This window comes from Coturnix japonica, chromosome Z (assembly GCF_054131305.1).
Source record: "Coturnix japonica strain WE chromosome Z, WE-NBRP24, whole genome shotgun sequence".
Taxonomy (NCBI): Eukaryota; Metazoa; Chordata; class Aves; order Galliformes; family Phasianidae; genus Coturnix; species Coturnix japonica.
In genome coordinates this window covers 1,996,858-2,018,283 of record NC_140702.1, presented here as the reverse complement: position 1 = coordinate 2,018,283, position 21,426 = coordinate 1,996,858, and the positions used below count along the sequence as shown (strand labels likewise).

General features: G+C 47.2%; 2 protein-coding genes and 1 long non-coding RNA gene across 6 annotated transcripts; all 3 read right to left on the bottom strand.

Annotated features, from left to right (window-relative positions):
* Window positions 1-442: 442 nt before the first annotated feature.
* On the bottom strand, window positions 443-9,480 carry LOC146753402 (rho GTPase-activating protein 32-like). 4 transcript variants are annotated; one of them, XR_014939953.1, is made up of 14 exons: window positions 9,362-9,480; window positions 9,174-9,251; window positions 8,908-8,989; window positions 8,494-8,637; window positions 7,970-8,072; window positions 7,677-7,809; window positions 7,101-7,180; window positions 6,634-6,741; window positions 6,235-6,374; window positions 5,549-5,750; window positions 5,042-5,187; window positions 3,727-4,715; window positions 1,415-1,695; window positions 443-544 (listed from the first exon to the last, which is right to left on the bottom strand). XR_014939953.1 is itself a non-coding variant. In XM_085530488.1 (12 exons), exons 1-12 carry the CDS (start codon window positions 9,473-9,475, stop codon window positions 4,291-4,293), a joined length of 1,755 nt encoding a protein of 584 aa, XP_085386614.1. In that variant the 5' UTR covers window positions 9,476-9,480; the 3' UTR covers window positions 3,581-4,290. The 4 variants fall into 4 exon arrangements, 1 of the variants encoding a protein (XP_085386614.1); XR_014939952.1 differs by lacking the exon at window positions 443-544 and adding an exon at window positions 855-980; XR_014939954.1 differs by lacking the exons at window positions 443-544; window positions 1,415-1,695 and adding an exon at window positions 3,382-3,448.
* Window positions 9,481-9,645: 165 nt separating this feature from the next.
* On the bottom strand, window positions 9,646-12,925 carry LOC146753401 (uncharacterized). The gene is made up of 4 exons (XR_014939415.1): window positions 12,600-12,925; window positions 11,162-11,268; window positions 10,030-10,102; window positions 9,646-9,902 (listed from the first exon to the last, which is right to left on the bottom strand). It is a non-coding gene; the product is annotated as an uncharacterized LOC146753401 (long non-coding RNA).
* Window positions 12,926-19,243: 6,318 nt separating this feature from the next.
* LOC146753400 (obscurin-like protein 1) lies at window positions 19,244-20,024 on the bottom strand. Its single transcript, XM_085527890.1, has 2 exons — window positions 19,762-20,024; window positions 19,244-19,438 (listed from the first exon to the last, which is right to left on the bottom strand). The coding sequence occupies exons 1-2, from the start codon at window positions 20,018-20,020 to the stop codon at window positions 19,266-19,268; spliced, it is 432 nt and encodes a 143-aa protein (XP_085384016.1). The 5' UTR covers window positions 20,021-20,024; the 3' UTR covers window positions 19,244-19,265.
* Window positions 20,025-21,426: the final 1,402 nt, after the last annotated feature.

Here is a 21,426-nt window from a genome sequence, read left to right as displayed (position 1 = left end):
TCAAAGATAGAAAAACTCTTCACATTTTCATCTCTCAATTTTTCGTACATTGTGCATTACAGTGCAAACAAGTGTTGACCTACAACTTGGAAGCTAAAGAGAAGTCTGACAAAACAGACTGCACAAAAATGATGGATAATTAACAGAGCAAATTGCTCTTTCTAAAACTTAGTAATAGAAAGAGATCTCTGAAGCTGCTGTTCTGTAGAGCCCCAAAGCAGTCGCTTGAGGCAGTTCAGGATTAGCCAGAGACAAACCAGCCAGCTGTGTGAACTGAGACCAATTGCACTTTTCTAGTCTGTGGCCACTAACAGCTTCTGAGAGCTACCAAGCAATGCAACCTAGCAGAATTCAGAAGGCAAACCAAGAGAGCCTACCTGAGCTCCACTGCCTTTAAATGCTCTGTGCAGAGGGAAGGGAAAGAGGGGAAAACAAACACCGCTCTACATCTATCTGAGCCAATAGACAATTTGCCCTGGATTAGCTCTGGTGCTGCATAAGCTGGGCTTCCACAGCATGTGTTCAGGCGGTAATCAAGGCCTCCCTGGAAGAACACAAAAAAGAGAGAGAAACGTTTGCTTTAACAGAGTTTATGTCTTCTGGTCATAACACTTCAGAAGCCTCAGAGGCTTCTTCTCCTCTGTATATTTTCATTCATCTTAGATTTTGCTTTCATTCAATGTGACCTCACTAAGCAAATATTGTCTAAGACCATGAGTATCACATAAATGTGCAGATCTCAAGCTGCTCACTTATCTAGTACCCTTGGCATGATGCTTTATTTTCCTCAGCTGATCATCTGGATTGTGCCTGTTGAAGGTGCAACAACAGCCTGTTGGTCTCGATTACCTGTGAGAGGCTCTAACTTTGGCCAGGAGAAATCATTTGAGGATAAGTAATTCTCTTGGAATCAGTATGGCAGTCTTCCCATTCTTTCTTACCAGCACCCATCTTACATGTTAATAAAGGCTTCTGGAAATCTGTTTTAAGATCAAGAAACAATTCAGTTCAAGCATATGCAATCACAGGATCCATATTTCACCTGCAAAAGTCATTTTATTCTATCCACAATCTCATCCTACAGACAGTTCCTTAGAAGGTCCCTTAGGCACACCAACCCCATGCTCCTATTACAGAGCCTTCCATAGGACAGGTGATAAACCTACAAGATTATCTACAGCTTAGACTACGAAAACAGGGAGTCTAGCTAGAGAAAATAATCTACCTGTGCTTCTGAGCAATCTGTTAACCACTCTCACACAGTTCAGGCCATTCCAAACAAGATGCAATGACATGTCAGCCACAGAAACAGCTTGATTTTAGGGTGTTTGTTTGGACAAGCCCCTGTTGCATACGGTGCTCAAACATGCATTACTTGGGGACACATTGTATTTGATTTAACAGATCCTCTTACCTTTGGCTTTGCACAGAGTCCAAAGTCTATCAGCTTCAAATTGTCAATCAGCAGATTTTCCCGGTGGATGAGAAAGCAGTCAGGAATGATTTCCACCCAAGTGCCCAAGGAAACATATTTTCTCTTCTCCTATTTCCTGCTGTGGACAGTGGTTCCCAGTCTACTCAAAGCTCGCTCACTCTCGCTGTCTCAGAGATCTTCACTGACTGCTGGCAAGTTCCCATCTTCCAATATCCCAGGTGGGAAATACTAGCTTGTATCTGTTGGAAAGGACCTGGGGACTAGGAGGACAAGTGGTGAGAGACCACAGGCTGAATGCAAGCCAGCAGTGTGCTCTGACAGAAAAGAAGTACAACAAGATCATCAGCTGCATTAAAAAGCAGCACAACCAGACCAGGACAAGTCATTCCTGCTTCAACACTCATTGCACCACATCTACAATACTGTATCTGGCTTTTGGCCAGGAAGGATAACAACCTGAAACAAACTCTGTGGATGACCTCCAGCCTGTGCAGGGGGCTGAAGCTCCCACTCAGAGAAGAGAAGCTGGGGAGAATGATTTTTGTTCAGAGTGCCTTCCAGTAGCCTTAGATAGAGGGATTTCATAAGATGCCTAGGAAAATGCTCGTGCTGTAATGATTTGCTTTACTGAGAGATATCAGCAGCTTACAAAATGCAAAGCTCTAACCTATTGGTGAGGAAATATTCAAGCCTTCCAGTACCTAACCTGTGCTTCAAGTCTTCAGTGACAGAATTGACAGAGTGACAGAGTAATGCATCTCACCCCACACCCTTTGTATAGCCACCATTTGTTTAAAGGATACTCTTCCTTGAGGCACAAAAAAATAAAAACACATTCATTATTATTTATGGAAGACTGACTGCAGTTCAGGCTCACTGGTTTGAGGTCTCTGGGCATAACCCTGACTGTGAACAGAAGCAATTGCTGAAAGAATCTGTCAAAAAAAGACTGGAGCTTCCTCTTCCAAAAGGTGGTCCTTAGAAACAATGTCATCAAACAGCTCCCATCCAGGACAATACTGTCATAAGAAAGCTAAGGTTATCTGAAAATGCATTTAGAGAATATGAGAGAGAGAAGTAACAATGACAGCACAGAAAGCACGGAACAGCACCGACAGGGCTCTCTCCTGTTCCCCGTGCTCAATAAGAGAATATGTATCAGAATATATAAAATTTTCTACTTAATTCTTAAACCAATGAATCTTGAACCCAGTCTCCACTGAGATATATAGGAATCATTTCTTTTCAGCCTTATTGTTATATTATTGTCTACTGCTAAAGATAAAAGCAGTCAACTGAAGTGTGGCAGAAATTATTTCTTACCTCTAAGACTATAAATATTTCTTTGATGTCTCTCTTACATGATCCAATGGGCAAACACGTTGATGACTTCAGTTCTTCATGGCATCCATTTCTGTTTTAGCATGAGGCAAGTCATCCTTAAGAGACCATAAAAGCAAGCGATGAAATCGCTAACTACTGTGACATACCAGGTACCACATCTGACTGCTGTGGAACATAACAAGCACATATGGGACAGTACACAATTCAACATCAACTCAGCAATGACTGACATCACTCCCATAGAAATTCTGAAACAGAGCTGTGAAAACTGAAAAGAAAAACATTCAGCATTTTCATTGGCATTTTGGTAAAGTTGCTGTAATAATGGAATAATGTTGTAATGACATAATGTAATGATGTAATAACTTCCTCCACTTTACAGCCAGAGAATACTGCCCTCTGAACAACCAGCAACAAGATTTGTGGTGCTCTGTTAAACTTTTTCCAGCTCTACAGCATCTTTCAAAAGGCAATGGGACCAGTAGGCTGCATTCGTATGTACCATCCCACCTGCCCCTGTGTTCTAGAGAAGTCCACAATTCCAACAGAAGATATTATCATATTTAAATGCCTTTTGGCTTACCCCTACAGTAACTTTCTACATGATTTTTACTGCAACATTTTCACCAGTAAGAAGATGCCGCCCGAGTTTTACCTTTGCAAAACCACCTATAATTCAAAACACAGATGCTTAAAGTTGAGCGTGAATTCTAATATAATACAACAAGTAAAGCAGAGTACCTAGCATTGGGTGTAATGTTTTAATTAGAGGAAGAGGTAATCAGCACCATCTATTTCCAACTGGTTTCAAAAATCCAATTTCAAGTTTATACTAATGAAACCTGACTTAGAGAACTGACAAGAGCTGTCAATCTATTCTCAGATTAATTCTAGAGTGGTGAGACAGACTGTTAGGCGTGCTGTTTCTGTACAAAGATGACACTTACCCGTTCCAACTGTTTCATGGAATTCCTAGTACTGGAGAATTTCCTCGTAGTCACTGACAGACATCCTGAATGTGCATGAACTGAAGATCCTCCAAGCACGTGCAATGAGGAAGTGCCAGCAGTGTTCACATCCTACTTAGGACATATTCTTAGAGGCAGAAGGGACACTCGTGGCAGATCCAGCAATGCTCATCTTCTCACCAACGTGCATCCCCCTCTCACCCAGCAACAACAAAACACAGTGCATGAAGCTGGCTTCACTTAGGTTAACAATATGGAACATCCCTCAGGGCTTTGTGCCACAGAGCAGTAGCAGGGCTGGACTACAGCTTTAGGAAGCAGTGGAAGCCTTTCCCTGTATGGTTACAGTGTCCCTGCACGCACCCCACAGCCAGAGCGTTGCAAGCTGAGCTGCCTTGATGTTTCTTGCACTCATCCCAATCTCTGCGAATGAAGACTCGGAATGCAGCCAAAGTATTGATTGAGCACGAGCGTGCCTTTATTCAATGAGACAAAGGAGGACGTGAGAGGTCCAGGCTTTTAGATGGGACCAATCCTCTGTTGTTATGGAGAGTGTGGCTCAGAGACGATGCTGCTGCCTGTAGCCTGGGACTCGTGGCCTGATTCTACACCCTCCTCTGTCATGTTCGGCTTCTCCTCAGTGATGCTGACCTGAGCCTGCACGGTGGTGCTGCTGTCAGGGCACTCGGGCTTTGCTTGGGCTGGGCTGTCCTGGAAAGCCACAGGGTCGCAATCCAGGCTGGTGCCTGAGGTGTCTGGCAGGCTCAGGTCAGCAGATTCAGCAGGGATTGCATGAATTAGAGCTTGAAGGTCGATGATATTCTTCTTTCCACCGCTGCACTCACATAAAATAATGTCGTTTGAACTGCAGCATCCTGTGCTTCCTAACAGCTCTATATTGATGGAAGCACAGGATGCCGCATCATCATCTGCCCTGCATCTTCCGTTAACACAAGGGCTGGAGTCACCTAGGAAGGAATAGATGTACAGTGGTTAGTATTGAGCATTTGCAAGATGAATCATGAAAGAGGTTCTTGCCATTTAGCTATGTAGTGGTGGTGGGCAGAAGCAAATAGGCTTCTAGCAACAGTGTCACTGTCTTGAAAGTGATCCTTGTGCAGGTCCAGCTCTTGTGTTGACAAGAGACTCATTTGGGAAAGACAGGGGTGAACGGTCAACCGAAAATGTCAGGCACAGGCTTGAAAGCTAGGAGGAGGTACAAGCCCACTGAAAGCATAAATTCTACCTGTGTTGCTGACAAGCAGTGTTTTGAAAGCTGGATTTACACCCTTACCTGCCAGGACCACGACTTCAGCTTCAGAGGGCTCCCTGGCACTGCTCTGCAGTTGGTGTTCGGCCACACTGGATCTTCTGTGCAGGCAGAAGCACGAACACCAACTGCCAGCTGCTGACTCTGCCCTCCTACTGGGAGAACGTGGTCTGGAGAGAGAAAACAGAGCATGCTGTCAGTCGTGGTGCAGGGTGAGGAAAGAGCTGCACCGAGCCCTTGCCAATTGTTACCCGTTCGTGGCAATGCCTGCTTTCTGCTGAAACACAGCTTAGAAACACGCTCTGTTTCAAACATCAGAGGATGTTTCCATTCCTACAGCTCAGCCCTCAAGTCCTGCTGGCTACATTTCTCTCAAATATGTCAAGCAAGATGTGGAGCATGTGAGCAAAGGCTCCACAGCCGGACAGGACAGGAGCTGGCAGGCTCATATATATATAACGGACAAAAAATAAACCACTAAGACCCACCCGACCAATGATGATAGGGGCTGGAAAGGGAAGTCCTCTTTACCTTTCAGATGGAAAATCAATGACCGTGTGGAATCTCCCTTGTACAGCTGCGGGGCCCTCCTCCATGTCGATGTTGCTGCTTTGTGTCACTGCAGGAGAGCTGCTCTGGCCGCTTTTCTGAGCTTGGGCCTCCTGCAGTGTCAGCAGCTTTGCAGATGGAGGAGACACCCACACAGCCTTGGGCCCAGGCTGAGAACTGTGCCCTGCAAGGGAAAACCACAGGTAAGATCGATGATCAGAAAGCAGCAGCACAGCCATCCCAGTTCTGCAGTTCTCTCAGACTTTCTCATCCAAGCCACTCAAAGAAGAGGAGCTCAAAATAACTCTGTGCTCAGAGGTATGCTTGTGGCAAAGGACACAGCCATAATTAAGAGCAACTCTCTGTATCATAACAGGCAAACAAAAAGCCTAGAAAAACTAGGGGGCAGGGATCTCAGAAAGCTTTGTTGCGACACTTCAATCAAGCTTCACCTGCTTGCAAAACATCTTAATGGCAGTGATGGTTTTACCCATGTAAGATTTGGGTTTGGACACTCTCAGGATCAAGGAGTCGGGTGCCATATTCAAACCTAGGCTAAGAAGCCTGCTGTCTCCTTGACAGCAAAAGCATTTTCAAAGGTCTTTTAGAAGGCCTGGATTGGACCAATTTGTCAGATCAACAACAAGATAAAGGAGGAAGAAGCTCACCCTCTCCCACGGCTGTTGTGGAGTTGGAGCAGAATAAAACATCTGCGTGGCTGATGAGCAGTTCTACCACAGCTGACTGTGCCTGCAGCTCCATGCAGGCAGCTTCATTGCTGGCGCAGGCAGACGGGCTCTGCTGGGATCTGAAGAAAAGGCAGATCTTACAAGTCATTTCCCCAAGATCATTTCCCCAAGTCTGAATTTCTGTAGCCAAAAACTGTCAAACTGGGCTCTGGAGACTTCCGCAGTGGGCAAACAGCGATGCCACTGACGAAATTCTCCTGGATGATCAGGGACACAGCAGTCCCAGCTAAACAAGTGAGTAGAAACTGTCATCTAGAAATTGTGCCCCTGGGGTTGAAGGAGAGCAGAATTAAGCATCGTGTTGAAAAAGAAGTTTACCTTAAGAGGTTTGGAGCCCACACAATCGCTAAGTTCCTAGCATCCATGCTGGTGACGGAGCAGTTCCCGGCCAGAGACGCAAGGTGCCTCATAAGGTACTGCAGAGTCCTGGAAAACAAGAGAGGCAGATGTTCAGAACCAAAAAGCAAGCCGTGCTGCAGTGCACAAAACAGACCTCCATTCATGCTGGTTGTTGTCATTGCTACCACCCTGAATATGAAGTAGATAAAATGTTCCCGGTGCCACCATGCTGCAGCACCAAGACCCACAAAGCACAGCCGCAGCCAACGGCTGCACCACCGTGCCACCGTGCAAGGAACTGACCCAATCAATTGACCCAATGCAGCCTTCAGCCGCTGCAGCGTGCACAGGCATGATGTTGCAGGTGTGAGACAACACCTGGAATCGCATCATTGACCTCTGAAAGGCAGCAGGGCTGAGCTCAGCAGACCGAGTGCAGCACTGACCTGTAGTGAGGAGCGGGCAGCTGCTGGATGGCGTCCTTCATTCTGTGAACCCGCTCGTCCTCTGCAGCACCAGCAGCGTCCTGGAAAAAGGCAGGAAGGGATTCAGACACCAGTCAGGCTGGAGAGCTGCCACAGGTTTGGGAACCATGGGGACAGCGCGCTGGTGGTCAGCACCGAGGCAGACTCGATGCCTTCCAAGAGGAATCAGGGGAACACAGCAGCACGCAGCCTGTGCCATCAAGGCCAAGCAGTGCAAGCTCTAGGGGGGTTTACAGCCTGATTGCGCAGTGCAGCTCCTTGCAGCAGGCATTCGTCTCCAATTTGCTATTAACCCCATTCTTCCAATAACTGGGGAACAGCATAGGAAAGGGAATTCTCACAAGCATTGTGAATAGCTTAAAAAAGCACCTCCTGGCAGCACCACAAGTGCCATCAGTGAGAGGCAGGATGTGGCAAAGACATGCTTCATGGGGCTAACAGAAAGAAGACCCCAGAGCTGGGGCAATGCTGCAACCACTAGCCAGGATGCCCAGGGAACAGGTATGTGTCATTTCCAAGACATTGCCCTGTGCTTACCAAGAACTTGTCATACAGCTGCTCAGTCAGCAGAGGGTTTGGGAGCTCCCTGAAATACATTTTACACAGGGAGCTCACGCTGTGAATTTCCTGGACGCTGAGCTCGGGAACTTGCTCCGTATCGAATTCATGGCTGTAGAGAAGGACATAGAATTGGGCAGAGGGCTTTGAGAAAGATGAGAACAAGTTCACAGCCACACAAAATACAGTCAAGAAAAGGAAGGGGTTCCTCTGAACACCCGCAGCATGGCACGGGCCCCTACTGACAGCTGTGTCAGTTGCAGCACTCTTACCGTAGTCGCTGGATCTTTGATGCCACACTGGACAGGCGGTATATCCCTCGCACCACGCCATGCTCCTCAACGAACTCAGCGCAGCTCTGGAGGACCTGGGGAACTACAGAAAAAGAGGCAGCGGTTAGCTCAGCTTCTTACTCATGTCCTGGTTCAGGCCGTGACCTTCGCACATCCCATTCTCTAAGCAAAGCTGGGCTACTGCTTGCTTCCTCCTTAGGGGAGAAAGCTGGCAGAGACAGCTGTGAGGAAACTGCACAGAGATGTGTTCCTGGATTTCCAGAAATGCCACGACATATCAACAGCCTGGAGAAAGTAATTCTGGCAAAGCCACAAACACTGCAAGTCCCATCACAGCTCCCTCGAGAATCTAAAGACTAGAAAAGCTAGGAAAAGAGTGCAGGATGCTCTCTGTTGCCACAAGGCTTCCTACATTTTCAGGCTGAAACAATTACTAAATATCTTCTCCCTTTCACATTTAGATACACAACAGAGGAAGATCTCAGGAATGGGCTATTTCTTACCATCACGGCCAGAGCGCAGAAGGTGCTGCCCCAGGTCACACCCAAACACCCCTTCCTTCTTTGGTTCAGGCTCCGTCGCTCTCCTGGGGCGGGCCTTCACCAGGGAGCGAAGGAAGGGCATGAGCTTGCCCCGTCTCCTTGGCACTGCACAACAAAACAAAGAAACCATTTCATTTCAGGCTTCGCTCGGTTGGATGAGGCTGAACATAATGCATTTGACAAAGCATGTAACAACGGGAAGAGCATTCCCAACAAGGACAAGCAATAACAGATTTTCCCCATCCCTGGAGGTGCCCAAGCAGCTTAATGCAGTCCTCTTGCTAAGCTTGCTGTACTTGGCCATAAATGAATCCCCTGACAGCAACATTCTGACCCCATTTTACTAACCCGCATTATCAAATGTAATATATGTACCTGGTTTTGGCAAGGAATTCAGGAGGGACTCGGGAACCTTTCCACTGATGAGTTCCACGCACTCACCAGGGAAAGATCCAACCTGTAATAAGAACAAAAAAACAGGCGGGCATTAGCCTGAGCCCAGAGCCAAAGGAAAGGTCCTCTGACACCGACACAGGGCAACCGTTTGCATTCAGAAGCCATCCTGTGCAGGCAGAGCAGCTCCAACCTGAGATTCCTGACTCTACTCAAGTTATGCTCTCTAGTCGGAAACGTGTGCCTACCTCAAAGCCACGCTTGCCTCTCCAAAAGGGGCTCAGCTCCTTTGGTGGCATGTCAACAATGCTCACCAGATCTCCAACCTGGAAGAGATTGAAACGTCAATCCCACATTCAGAAAATCTTGTAGGAAAACAGCTCAAACGACTGCCTTCTTCTATGCATGACAACAAGGAACGCCTGGAACTGCTTACCTCAAGGGAGAGCTCACCCGGCCCCTGGGCGATGTAGGTCTTAATAACATGGGCCGCCGCAATTGCTGGAACGTTCAAAGATGACATAGCACGCTCCAGCTGCGGCTTCCGCATGTTATCAGCCTGAAAACCAGAACACAGGCCGTGGTCAGGAGATGAGGACAAACCAGGAGGATTTCAAGGTGAGGAGCACATCTGCAGAGAAAGCTGCAGCAAATGCGCTCCGTCCTTATAAGGAGCACTTCAGAAGGAGCTGCATGTCTCATAACAGTTCTTTCCCTTCCTGGCGTGCATTGCCAGGCCATGCAAAGATGCATCTCTCTCTACCCAGACTAATCAGCAATGGCACTGGCGCAGACAGCTGGCCAGGCCCTTTTTGGCCCATTCTTTCCTGCAGGAGAGTACATCTGCAGCTCCTTCTAATGGCTCAACACAGGGAACAAAGACCAGCCAGAGCTTCATACTGTACCTCCGTCGCCGCCACCTCAGGCTCACGGCTGATCTCACTGCACGCAGCACCCATCACAGCAAGTGTGAAGAGCTGGAACAGAGCAGAAACACACTTCTGTTTTCTCTATTCACACAGCACAGGATGGACAGACTTCTTCAGAGCTACCCGCACATACCCTGTGGCAAAACCATGCGGGGGGACAAAACATGGCACGTACCTGGCAGTGAGATCACCTCAAGCTATCTGCAGCAGTTCCTTGTCGCTTTGCTCGGATGAAATTAGAGCAAAAGCTGCACCGAGGCAGTGGGCGGAGGGTGAGGAGAGGAGAGAGAAAGAGCAGGTCAGTGAGCAGGGCTAAGACAGCCATGGAATAACACACACAGCACAACCGTCCCATCCACTTGCTGCAAGACATGCTGAGTCTCAGGCTACGTGATTCCTGTCCGCCCAGCAACTTTACGATGCTTCCAAAATTGAGCAAAGAAGACAATGGAAGAAGCACGGGACAGGTGCCAACTTTACAGATACCCCCTTTTGGAACGTGTGTACCAGGGGAAATTTACGTCTGATGGTCAAGAGTAAGCAATACGGTGCTGTGAGCTCTGACAGCCAGCAGTTCTCAACACCTCACTGCCCACCCATCCATCCCACGCCAGCTCAGCTTACCTACAAGCTGCTGCGCACGACGGTGTGAAGAAAAAGGCAATGAAGTCACTAACTAACTAACTAACTAACTAACGGCACTAACTAACTAACGACACTAACTAACTAACGACACTAACTAACTAACAACACTAACTAACAACACTAACTAACTAACAACACTAACTAACTAACAACACTAACTAATTAACGACACTAAAGGCACAAGAACAACAACAACACCAACCACTCCGACCACTAGCTCACCCACAAAGGAACACAGAACGCACCGCTCCTCCCCTCATTCCAGCCGCTTATGACATCACCAACGGCCAACAGCCTGGTCCACCATGACCCCCCACAAGGCGGGGAGCCAAGACCACGTGGTCACATCTGATTCCAACACGGCACCACAACATTCCAGGACTCAGTGTGGGCTTGGAATTCTATCCTGGTGTGGCAGCGCAATGGGAGGTGTTAGGGCACAGCTGAAGAGCTGACAGACAACGGACGTTTCATAAGGAGGGTACCAGATTAACTCTCAGCATTCTCTTGCGGGGCTCTTAGGAATGCTTCAAACCCATTTTCACTGCCTAGCTCATTTCTACAAAGTCCAGTTGAGAAATGCTCACTTTGTCTGGGGAACGCCTCTATGCATCATGAATTAAAAATAAAATAAAATGGGCACGCGACCCTATGAAACTTACCTCTCTGCTCTTGCTGTCAGCCAGACACCTCAGATGAGCATGACGTGTCCCTGCTCCTGAATGAAGATCCACCCAAGTCTGTGTTCCTCTCTGCTCCATCTCTGGGTCTAAAAGAAACACAGACAGAGATGATTACAAGATCCTTTGTGCAGACGAAAGACAAGGGGGCACACGAATTCTTTTTAGCAAGAAATACTACAGTCCCAATGGACTGCGGTGGTAGTACTTGAATCCTCCTTTGGGGCTGGAGCTCAACAGGTCAACACATCAGAAATAACACAAAGTGCATCTGGAAGACGTGTCTCAAAGCCCAGAAAATCCAACACGGGAGGGGGCTGGACAGTGGACCACAAGTGTCCATTTCCATTGCAGCTCCCTGTAGAGAACAGCACCAATCAGCAGGCGTGAATCAATTCATTCACATGCTGCACAATGACTCTGTTCTTTACATGATAAAGAAACACACAGAGATTCCTGACCAAAAAGTTGGGAGTTAAGAACGACCAAAGAGGTTCCTGTTCCTACGCCTCATCCTCTCACCCCAACTCCTGGATGATGCCCACAGGCTTCAAGTCAGCTCTCAAATCCATTGAACTCCAGTCACAGAACTCCATCAAAAAGGATGTCACACATGTGACACTTACATACATTTTGCATCAGAAACAGTGATGCCAGCAGGAGCAGAGAGGTGACTGTCCCCCTGTACCCAGCACTGGTGAGGCCACAACTCGAATTCTGTTTCCAGTTTGTGGCCCCTCACTGCAAAAAAGACACTGAGGCTTTGGAACGTGTTCAAAGAAGGGCAACAAAGCTGGTGAGGGGTCTGGAGCACAATGGGGTCATATGAGAAGAGGCTGCGGGAGCTGGGAATGTCCAGCCTGGAGAAGAGGTGGCTCAGGGGAGACCTCATTGCTCTCTATAACTTCCTGAAGGGAGGTTGCAGTGAGCTGGGGGTCGGCCTCTTCTCTCGTGTCATTACTGATAGAACTAGAGGGAATGGTTTCAAGCTGCGGCAGGAGAGGTTCAGGCTGGACATTAGGAAATATTACTTCTCAGAAAGGGTGGCCAGGCACTGGAATGGACTGCCCAGGGAGGTGGTGGAGTCACCCACCCTGGGGGTGTTCAAGGAATGACTGGATGTTGTGTTGAGGGACGTGATTTAGTGGGAGCTAGTGGTAATAGGAGAACGGTTGGACTGGATGATCTTTTAGGACTTTCCCAACCCTGGTGATTCTATGATTCTGTGATTCATACGCTAAGAAGCAAGGAGAGGCTCTTTTGTTAAATCTTTCAGTAGAGAGAAGAGTTGATATTCGCTTCTCCCGACAACTGAAACACGGTACCAGCTTTCTAAGCCAACCCACCTACAGCAGGCAGACAACACATATGTAAAGGAGCACGCACATCCCCTCCGGCATCACTTGAGACGACAACCCACCTTCAGATCTCTGTGCATTTCCCTTGTTTTACAAAGATGCAGCCTCGCTGCAGCTCCATGGGTGTCACACAAGGCCTGCAGGACCTTCCTCCACAAACCCCATTTGCAGGCCTTGCTCCGTGAGGATTGCCACCTGCCCTCCTGAGCAAAAACAAGCACTAAGAACGAGAGCAAAGCACACTGGATTCGCCCTGGCCTGGCTCAAGCCCCAGTCCTACCAGACAGACCCTGGGATGAAAACTACTCCACAAACACCAGGTGGACACCAGCAAACAAGAAGTTGATCAGATCCAACCCCAAGCAAGCACCAAGCCTCCCCAGGAAGCTCTTTGCCATCCGCTTTGTCCTTTCCTTTTCCTTTTCCTTTTCCTTTTCCTTTTCCTTCCCTTCCCTTCCCTTCCCTTCCCTTTCCTCTACACCTCAATCCCAAAGTTGTTTCCACACCTGCCAGCACGTGTTACCTCGCACCTGCTCATTGCACAGAGATTCAACAGCACCAAATTTGCTTCCGGGGCCCTCCTTCAACTCACTGTGCTAACACTCATGATTCAAATTACACAGAAATCCTAGCAGAAGTTCTCAGTGAGAACTGCACCTAACATCCCTCCTTCTACAAGCAAACAGGCCCAACACGTGGTCATGAAATGCTTTCATCAAAGAGATGCAGAGATGGCACGGCAGGGCAGACGTACTTGGTGTGCACATCTGAAGCCATTTGAAAACCTAGTCGCTCTTGCTGCATGACCCCTGACTTCTGTTAAAAGCTGAACGGTCCCCAGAGCACCTGTTTCCATCAGCTGCCACCATCCAAAGCAGCCAGCCTTCTTGCAGTCACCTGGCCCAAACATCCCTTTTGCTCTACACTTGATTCCAGCAAGAGATGGGAGCTCAGCACGCACACCATCCTTCCAACACCCCATCCCTGCAGCAAGGATCACAGCGCTGGCACAGCTGAAACAAAAAGGGTGTGTGAGTTTCCTGTTAGCAATCAGTGTGAATGAATCTACCACTGAGCAACACCGTGAGCCCCCACTCACCTCAGCACAGGTCAACCTGTAACCCCCGCCTTCCCCTATCCACGTGCACACGCACACCCGTGTGCCACCCTGCCTGCTTTGCACACCCCCATGCACGCACCGCATCATGTGCCCTCCTTTGCATTCACAGACGTGCGCAAACCATCCCTGGGAACACCTACGTGCCTACACCTTCCACAAACACCCCTTTGTGTGCACCTGTGTGCAACCCAACTCCTCAGCACACGCACACGTTTGTGCCACCCTGTCCACGCACTCACCACGTGCCCTCCAGCACCCAAGGATTGCAGAGATGCTCCAGATTGAGCCAGAGATGGAATATCACAGTGCTGGGACATGATTGATCACTAAGGAAAACACTTGGAAGCACATTCAATCAGCAGAAGCTGTAATTACTGGGCACAGTCAGCTTTCCTATGGCTCAGCTGGAGTAGGAGGGTGCTCTCACACATCTGCTCAGGGGCTTCAGCTGAGACACTTGCACAATGCTGGGATCATTCTGATGGAAACTATGTCTTCAGATACCATGGTTAAATCCATCCAAAATGATCAAGCGGAGCCTTAGCTCTTGAGCAGCACTTCTTCCCCACCCTTCACTACTCCAAGCAGCTCCAACAAACTTCTCAGAAGAAATCCAGGCCAGCACAGACCTGGCAGACCAGAACCAAGTGCAGCTGGTGGGACGGCAGTGCCCACTCCTTGCTTCCACCCTGCTCCAGTAGGTTAAGGAGTCTGAGCCTCACTGGCCTTTGACAGCTCAAGACTGTCAGCACCTCATGCCAACATTTCTCACTAAGATACACCTCAGGCATTGAATTCTCTTCTCACTACCTCCTCCCAGTCCTTCCCTAGGAACAGAAACCATTCAGATTCTACAGCAAACTACAGCATCTGCACTGCAAGAGCACACTGAACCACCTGCAACAATGAAACATGGTTTTGGAGAGTGGGTTTGAAAACACACCTTTAGACAGCTGTCTCCCTGTAGCCAAAAGGAAACCAAGCAGCAAAAGAAGAGTCCAGCCTGAAACATGCCCATGCTACTAGCCCAGGTTTTTCACAGTCAATGCAGAATCCATCCTGCTCTTGAGGTGACAAATGACCAGTGGGTCTCCCCTTGCTCCACCCCTTCTCCTTCAAAGCCAGAAAAAGAAAGAAAAAACAAGCAGAATAACCCAGACGTACCTTTCCACACAGAGCAGAAAGTGGAACAGAAGTTGTCTCCTTTCTGAGACATGGTGGGGAGCATCCCAGAGGAAGCCCAATCATAGAATGGCCCGGGTTGGAAGGGACCTCAAGGATCATGAAGATCAATCACCTCCCTATCCCTGCTGGCCATCCCCTCTTCTGATGGAGCCCAGGGGACCATTTGCTCTCTGAGCTGCAAGAGCACGCTGATGGCTCACGTTCTGTTGTTCATCCACCAGGACCCCCAGGTCCTTCTCTGCGGGGCTTCTCTTAAGGACTGCTCCTCCCAGTCTGTAGAAATGCCTGGGATTCCTCCAGCCCATGTGCAAAACCTTGCACTTTGCTGTGTTCAACCTCATTAGATTCACCTAGGCCAACCTCTTGGTTGAGCTCCCTCTGAATGGCATCCCTTCCTTCCACTGCATCAGCCCCACCACTCAGCAAACAGCATCTCTTGGAGGTTGCTCCCCAGTTGAGACTGCCTCAGCTTTCCAGTCAAGGCATTGACATTGGTGACTTTCCCTTTGCTAATATCCTTTGACTATTTACCACCATCTTGGTTAACATCTTTATATTAGCCACCCTTACAGAGACCAAAAGGGTTTGGGCTTCAAACTCTCAGCAAGCATTTGGATCAGCCAGCTTCCTGCTGCGGAGCCCCCTGCATCACTGCTGCCTCCTCTGTTACCGTACCCACAGATGCTTCAGAGCTCATTAGCATGGACTTCCTTCCTCCCCTCAGCAGCTGCTCCTGCACTCACCTTCATTCCTACTCAGATACCGGCCGCTTCCAGCACCAGCTGACCTGCAAGACACAGAAAGGAAAGGTGGGAGTCATGCAAACGCACAAGCCCAAGGCTGCATCACCACCACGTATGGCAGCCTCGGGAAGTCAGCTGCAACTACAGCCTTTGTCAGAATGGAAACAGGCACCATCAAGTAAGTGTGACCTCTGAAGTCACTGCCACCATCAGAAATAGGCACTGAAATCGCTCACTTCACTGCAGCTGGTTACCTCCAAATTCTTTTGCTTTTGGGAAAATGCGGACACGGAATTGAAGGACACCAGAAAAATGACATCTACTTCATTGTAGGTGGTTAAGCCTGGAAGCAGGACTTGAGCAAGAAAAGCTTCTCAGCTCCTTGTAAGGCACTAAGTGATGGGATGATTTCCCATCCCTGCAGAAATCCTGACCTCTGCCACAGGTGGCTGAGTGACACAAAAGCTGTGTCCTTGGTTCCCAGCCTTACCTTCTCATGCCGTTCATCTTGCTCTGCAGCTCCTGCTCTTAATAGTCTTCTTATGTTCCCACGTGACTTACCCTAAAATACATCATTTAGTGAGTCTGAACAAAACGTAAGACATTAATTGGAACTGTGAAGAAATGTCTTCTGCACCTGACTTGGAGAATGTTCCATGGTATAACTTCTGCTCTCAATTGTAACACATGATTTTTTATAAAAAGAAATATAGCAAGTCAGCTCTTCAGTGGGCACATTGATGAAACTTGGTGAAATACAACTTTAGAAAAAGGTAACTTAAGGTTCAATGAAACACAGGCATTGACAATTACTTTGGTTAAATAGAGCAACTTAGCTCTGAACAACAAGTTTTCTCCTAGTAAAGGTCTCTGTAGCTCAAATGTAATGACTCTACTTAGGAGAAATTCATTTTCCAGGATGTTCTTGCCCTTATAATTGTAACAGTGGCAAAGCTGGGGACTGAACTCTTGAGTACTGTGCTAACTCAAATGTCTCCCGTTTCTTTATCACACTAAACATCATATGAACTGCCATGTTCACCACCACTATGGAAAGAACTGCACTCATTTCCTATTTTCTCCTGGCGGTGTGGGATGGTGGGATAGCATCACACTTCCCACACTAAGGTACCCACCTGTCACTTGTTCCACCCTAACCTCAGTCCCAAAACAAAAGGGGAACTCCCTTCTGAACCTTCTCCACTTCATTTCAGATGTCCTTTCTGCTTGATCTCCAACCCACCCCCCACTCAGGAGAAAGATCCCCCTCTTACACCCTACCATCTTACCGCATTCTGATGTTGTCATCAGCCTTCAGCTTGTTGTCATCATTGTACCACTGGCTCTGAACCTCATCGTGTGAAATCTCACAGACAAAAGATGCACTCCCATATTCATTCCCTTCCACATCTTCCAGTGGTTTAACAATCTTGATATCTCCAGCTGTGAAACACTAGAGATATATTTGTCAGGGTATTTCCAGATCTGAGTGCAGCATCTTTACCTTACACATATTTGCATAGAAAATAAGTAGGATTTTGTTTTATTCTAAACCATCATCCATTCCTGAGTCATTTCTCTCTTCAACACAGTCAATGCATTATTGCCCTTGAACTTAAAGATAGACTTACTAGCTACAATGGAACTCCCTGCAAACAGTTTTCACGGAAACCAGAATCTCATTTATTATAAAACCTTTTAAGCAAACTTAAGGGTAGAAAAACAATAGCACTGAATGAATCTTTAAGGTCATTTAGTTCCAATCCCCCTGCTATAGGCAGGGACACCTCCCTCCAGACCAACTCTTCTCCTCAGGGTCAAGGCTTCTCTCAAATCATTCTCCTCTAAGCCTGTGCCTGTGCTTGGGATTGCCCTGACCCAGGTGCAGGGCCTTGGACTTGGCCACACTCAAGTTCATGAGGCTGCCAAGGGCCCACCTCTCCAGCCTGTCCAGGTCCCTCTGGGTAGCATCCCTTCCCTCTAGCACATCAACAGCACCGCTCAGCTTGGTGTCATCTGCAGACTTGCTGAGGCTGCATTTGATTCCACTGGCCATGTTGCCTACAAAAATGTTAAAGAACACTGGTAACAACACCACCTTCCACCATGGAAAACTAGGCAGAACTCTACAATGTCATGTCACTACAAACCTGTCTGAACCATTGGCTTCTCTGCATGCTCATCACTAGTCTCTCCTTAGCTTGTGTGCCCACAACGTATGGGGAATGTCAGCCACAAATCTTACCTAGGGGACATCTTTGCTTCAAAATCCCTTGAACATCACACAATCCCTTTTAACTCTCCAGGTCTGCATTTATTTATGTCAGAATCAGACCATATTTCTGTGCTGCTATTTCCCTTTCCTTCTGAAGGGCCTGGATACAACTTGGATTAACCTCAGGAGCAGAGTTCCTGCATAAAACAGCCAGTACTGAAACAGCAACCCAACCTGGTTGCAGACTGAGAGAGAAAATGAGAGTTCACCAAAGTCATGGGACAGAACAGATGTTCATGTTCATGCTAACACTGAACCCAAGTGGCCACATGAGGACAGCATCTAGTAGGAAATCAGATAAAAGCATCCTTTCAGACGTCCCTTTGGAAGGTGGCATCTACCAGGGCACAGCAGACACGTGTGTTCAGTAACCAGTCTGATGCTTCAGAGCCAGCTGATGAACTACAAACTGGGGTTTAACCAGTGCAACACATGGAGGGGAAATCTTTCTTGAGCATAAAGAAATCTTCTGATGAAGAAAGAGAAAGGTATCCAAAATGACTAACCAAGAAATGCCCAAACTGACCATGAAGCATTTCTTCCTGCGGTGCAAAACACCACAAGAGGATTTATTTGCTCTTTCAGTTAAACATACCATGAACCTTTAGGGTAGCTGATGTCTTGTCTTCAGCTGCTTGGCACGTGTATGTTCTCTGATCTTCATATTCACACTTGAGAATAATGAGACTTCTCTTATTTCCCTGGGAAGTAATGCCCACTTTTTTACTTTGACGGAGCTCCTTCCCATCCTAGAAGGGAAAATATCAAGTCAGATCTCCATGAGTCCTTCCATCTCTGCACTGAGCAAAGGCAGCCTTCAGATCTATGCTTAATTCACCCACATCCCTAGAATTAATGGAACTGTGCTTACTGGAACATATGCTGAAGCTTAAGCACAGTGCAGTGTTTTCAACATGGAGGAATGGCTATAGAACATGCAGAAATTCTGGCTGACCTATGACAGCTTAAAGCACTGCGGAGGACTGTTAACAAGCCCGTTTGGACATCACCTTGAATAAATGACGTTATCCCCAAGTAAGGGAAGGAACAGCTGAGCACCGGGGAGGTACACAAAGTGCCAGAGCAAATTCTCACACTGTCAGGTGCAAAGAAAACTGAGATTTCACCCTAAAACCCAGTTCACAACAAGGCTACAAAATCCTGGCTGAGAATTTCTGTGTTAGAGTTGAAGCTCAAGACTGTACTCCAACCAACAATATTTTGTGCAGCAAGACCTCAGGAGTTCACAAGAAACCCAAAACAAACTTCCATTTCAGCTTGATAAATGAACTCAGGACATAATAACAAAGAGTGCTGATCTGGGCAAGCAAAAGAGCATAAAGAAAAGAGAGCAGTGCAAAAGCTATCAAGAAAAAGCTCAGACTTGCATCCCTTGGAAGTGAAATTAAAGGCTCTCATTCATTTCCAGAGAAGTCAGAAAGGAAAATACCATTACATGCCATACCTTGAACCACTTGACGTCTACCTTGGGCCTGGACAGCTCACACTCAAATGTGACCTTGTCCTTTTGAGTGATGCTAATGTCTGCCAATGGTTTGCTGATTTTCACAGGCAATTCTGAGAAGGAGAAAGAAGGATGTGGATTTAGTTGGGAATGAGGTCTCTAGGAGCATCTGACCTAAGGAGTAATGAAAGGCAGTGCCTAACCTCCATGCTTACTAGAACTTGTCATTAACAACAAAAAAACCTATTGTTTTGAGCACATAATCATTACTTGTGCTAGGGACAATCATGTTACAACAATCCTCTTGATATTTCAGGGATACTCTGGTGGCAATAGCCCAGTGCATAACATTCTTTGCAGCTGGAAGGAAAGCTGGTTCTGCTGTTCAAGTAATCTGGGACAGGAGCAGATAATCACACCTTGCACCAACCAATACCTGTCACAGTGAGCCTCCCCGATGAATTCATGCCTTCTGCTTTAAAGGAAATGAGTCCTGCATCTTCAAGGGTCACAGAAGAAAGTGTCAAGGAATGTTTCTTCCCCTGGACACCCATCGTGATATTTGGTGCAGGCTTCAGCCGCACGCCGTCCTTCTGCCAAGTCCCTTCCACATCCTCATGGGACACCTCCACCAAAAAGGTGACAGTTCCCTTCTCAGGGAATTCCAGGGGCTGCAGACCTTTCACCAGCTTCATCTGCCGCACTGAAAGACAATGGGGACAGGTTGGAGATCTCACACAAGCAGCTGAGAAATAGAATCATCAAAGGAATCAGACAAAGGTTTAGGTTGGAAGGGACCTTTGAGATCATCCAGTTCCAACCCCCCTGCTGTAGGCAGGGATGCTTCCCTCTACACCAGATTGCACAAAGCCCCATCCAGCCTGACCTTGAGTGCTTGAATAGCATCAGGACTTCCAAAACAAGTTACTTCCCTCTTCCTCTCCCAGGTACAGTATCTGCCAATTAAGCAACAGCCTTTGCAAAGAAGAAAACCTGTTCATAACCAGGTCCATGGGTGCTCTTAAATGGATCCTTCCAGATGGAAAAAACATTTCAGGTGGCCTCCTAGATTTTACCCCTTTTTGTGTTGCACACGAGACTGAAAAAAAAAAAAAATTACTTTTGCAAAGTTCTTCTTCTCATAAGCAAACAAACATTTGGGGAATGGCAGAACGAGGTAAAATTTACCTTCACGTCATTTGAAATTTCACTCTCATGTTCTCGGTGTGGTTTCTGCCTCAATTATTTGGACTAATTAAGCTTTTCCCTGATGAAAGCCTAGAAGTATATCACAAGAAGGACCAACTTACCCATGACCTTTTATTTGTCTTACTCAAGCATCTCCTCCTGACCAAAACTGACAATAAAATATTCATCCAGACTACAGGTTTGAGCAGCTGGGTTGTTTCTAGGATCTCCTGCAATCTCAAGCTTGGAACACACACTTGTCTTTTACAGTGCAGTAAAACAACAGGTTTTCACATGGCTATTTCTCATTTACCTTGCTCTGAAATCATTCTCAAACCATGCGGGATCAGTCCAGGGAGAAGGGGACGAACTCTCTTGGAATAGCAGAGAGATTTGCAATGGAGTAACTGAAGTAAGGATGGGAGACTGAAGGTGCTGGGGAAGACATCCAGGGAAGGGAAAGGGGAAGTCCACTGTCCTCTAAAATCAGGCTTCTTAACCTAAAGTTCAACAGCAAATAGCAGTCCACTTCCCCACATTGCTAGACTCCGAGCATTTAAAGAACATCACCTGACCTCATTATGAGCTCTAACACAGCCAAAGGAATTAATATATTCAAATATTCTCTTGAGCGATGAGAAATATGGAGCATAACTTCAGACTTCTGCTGTTCAACTCTCAATTCTATCATAAACCAGGGTAAGAATGCAATGCTCTTTTAGATGGAGGACTCATATTTTAAATAACTCATCTCATTAAGGCTTGGATTCCCTACTACAATTAGCTAAATTCCAGTTTGGATCATGCTTCACCTTGGATCACTTAGGGCTTCAGACACTTAATGGAACTAACTCAGTTAAAAGTCAGGGGTAAAACAAAAACTCTCTTGGAATAGCAGAGAGATTTGCAATGG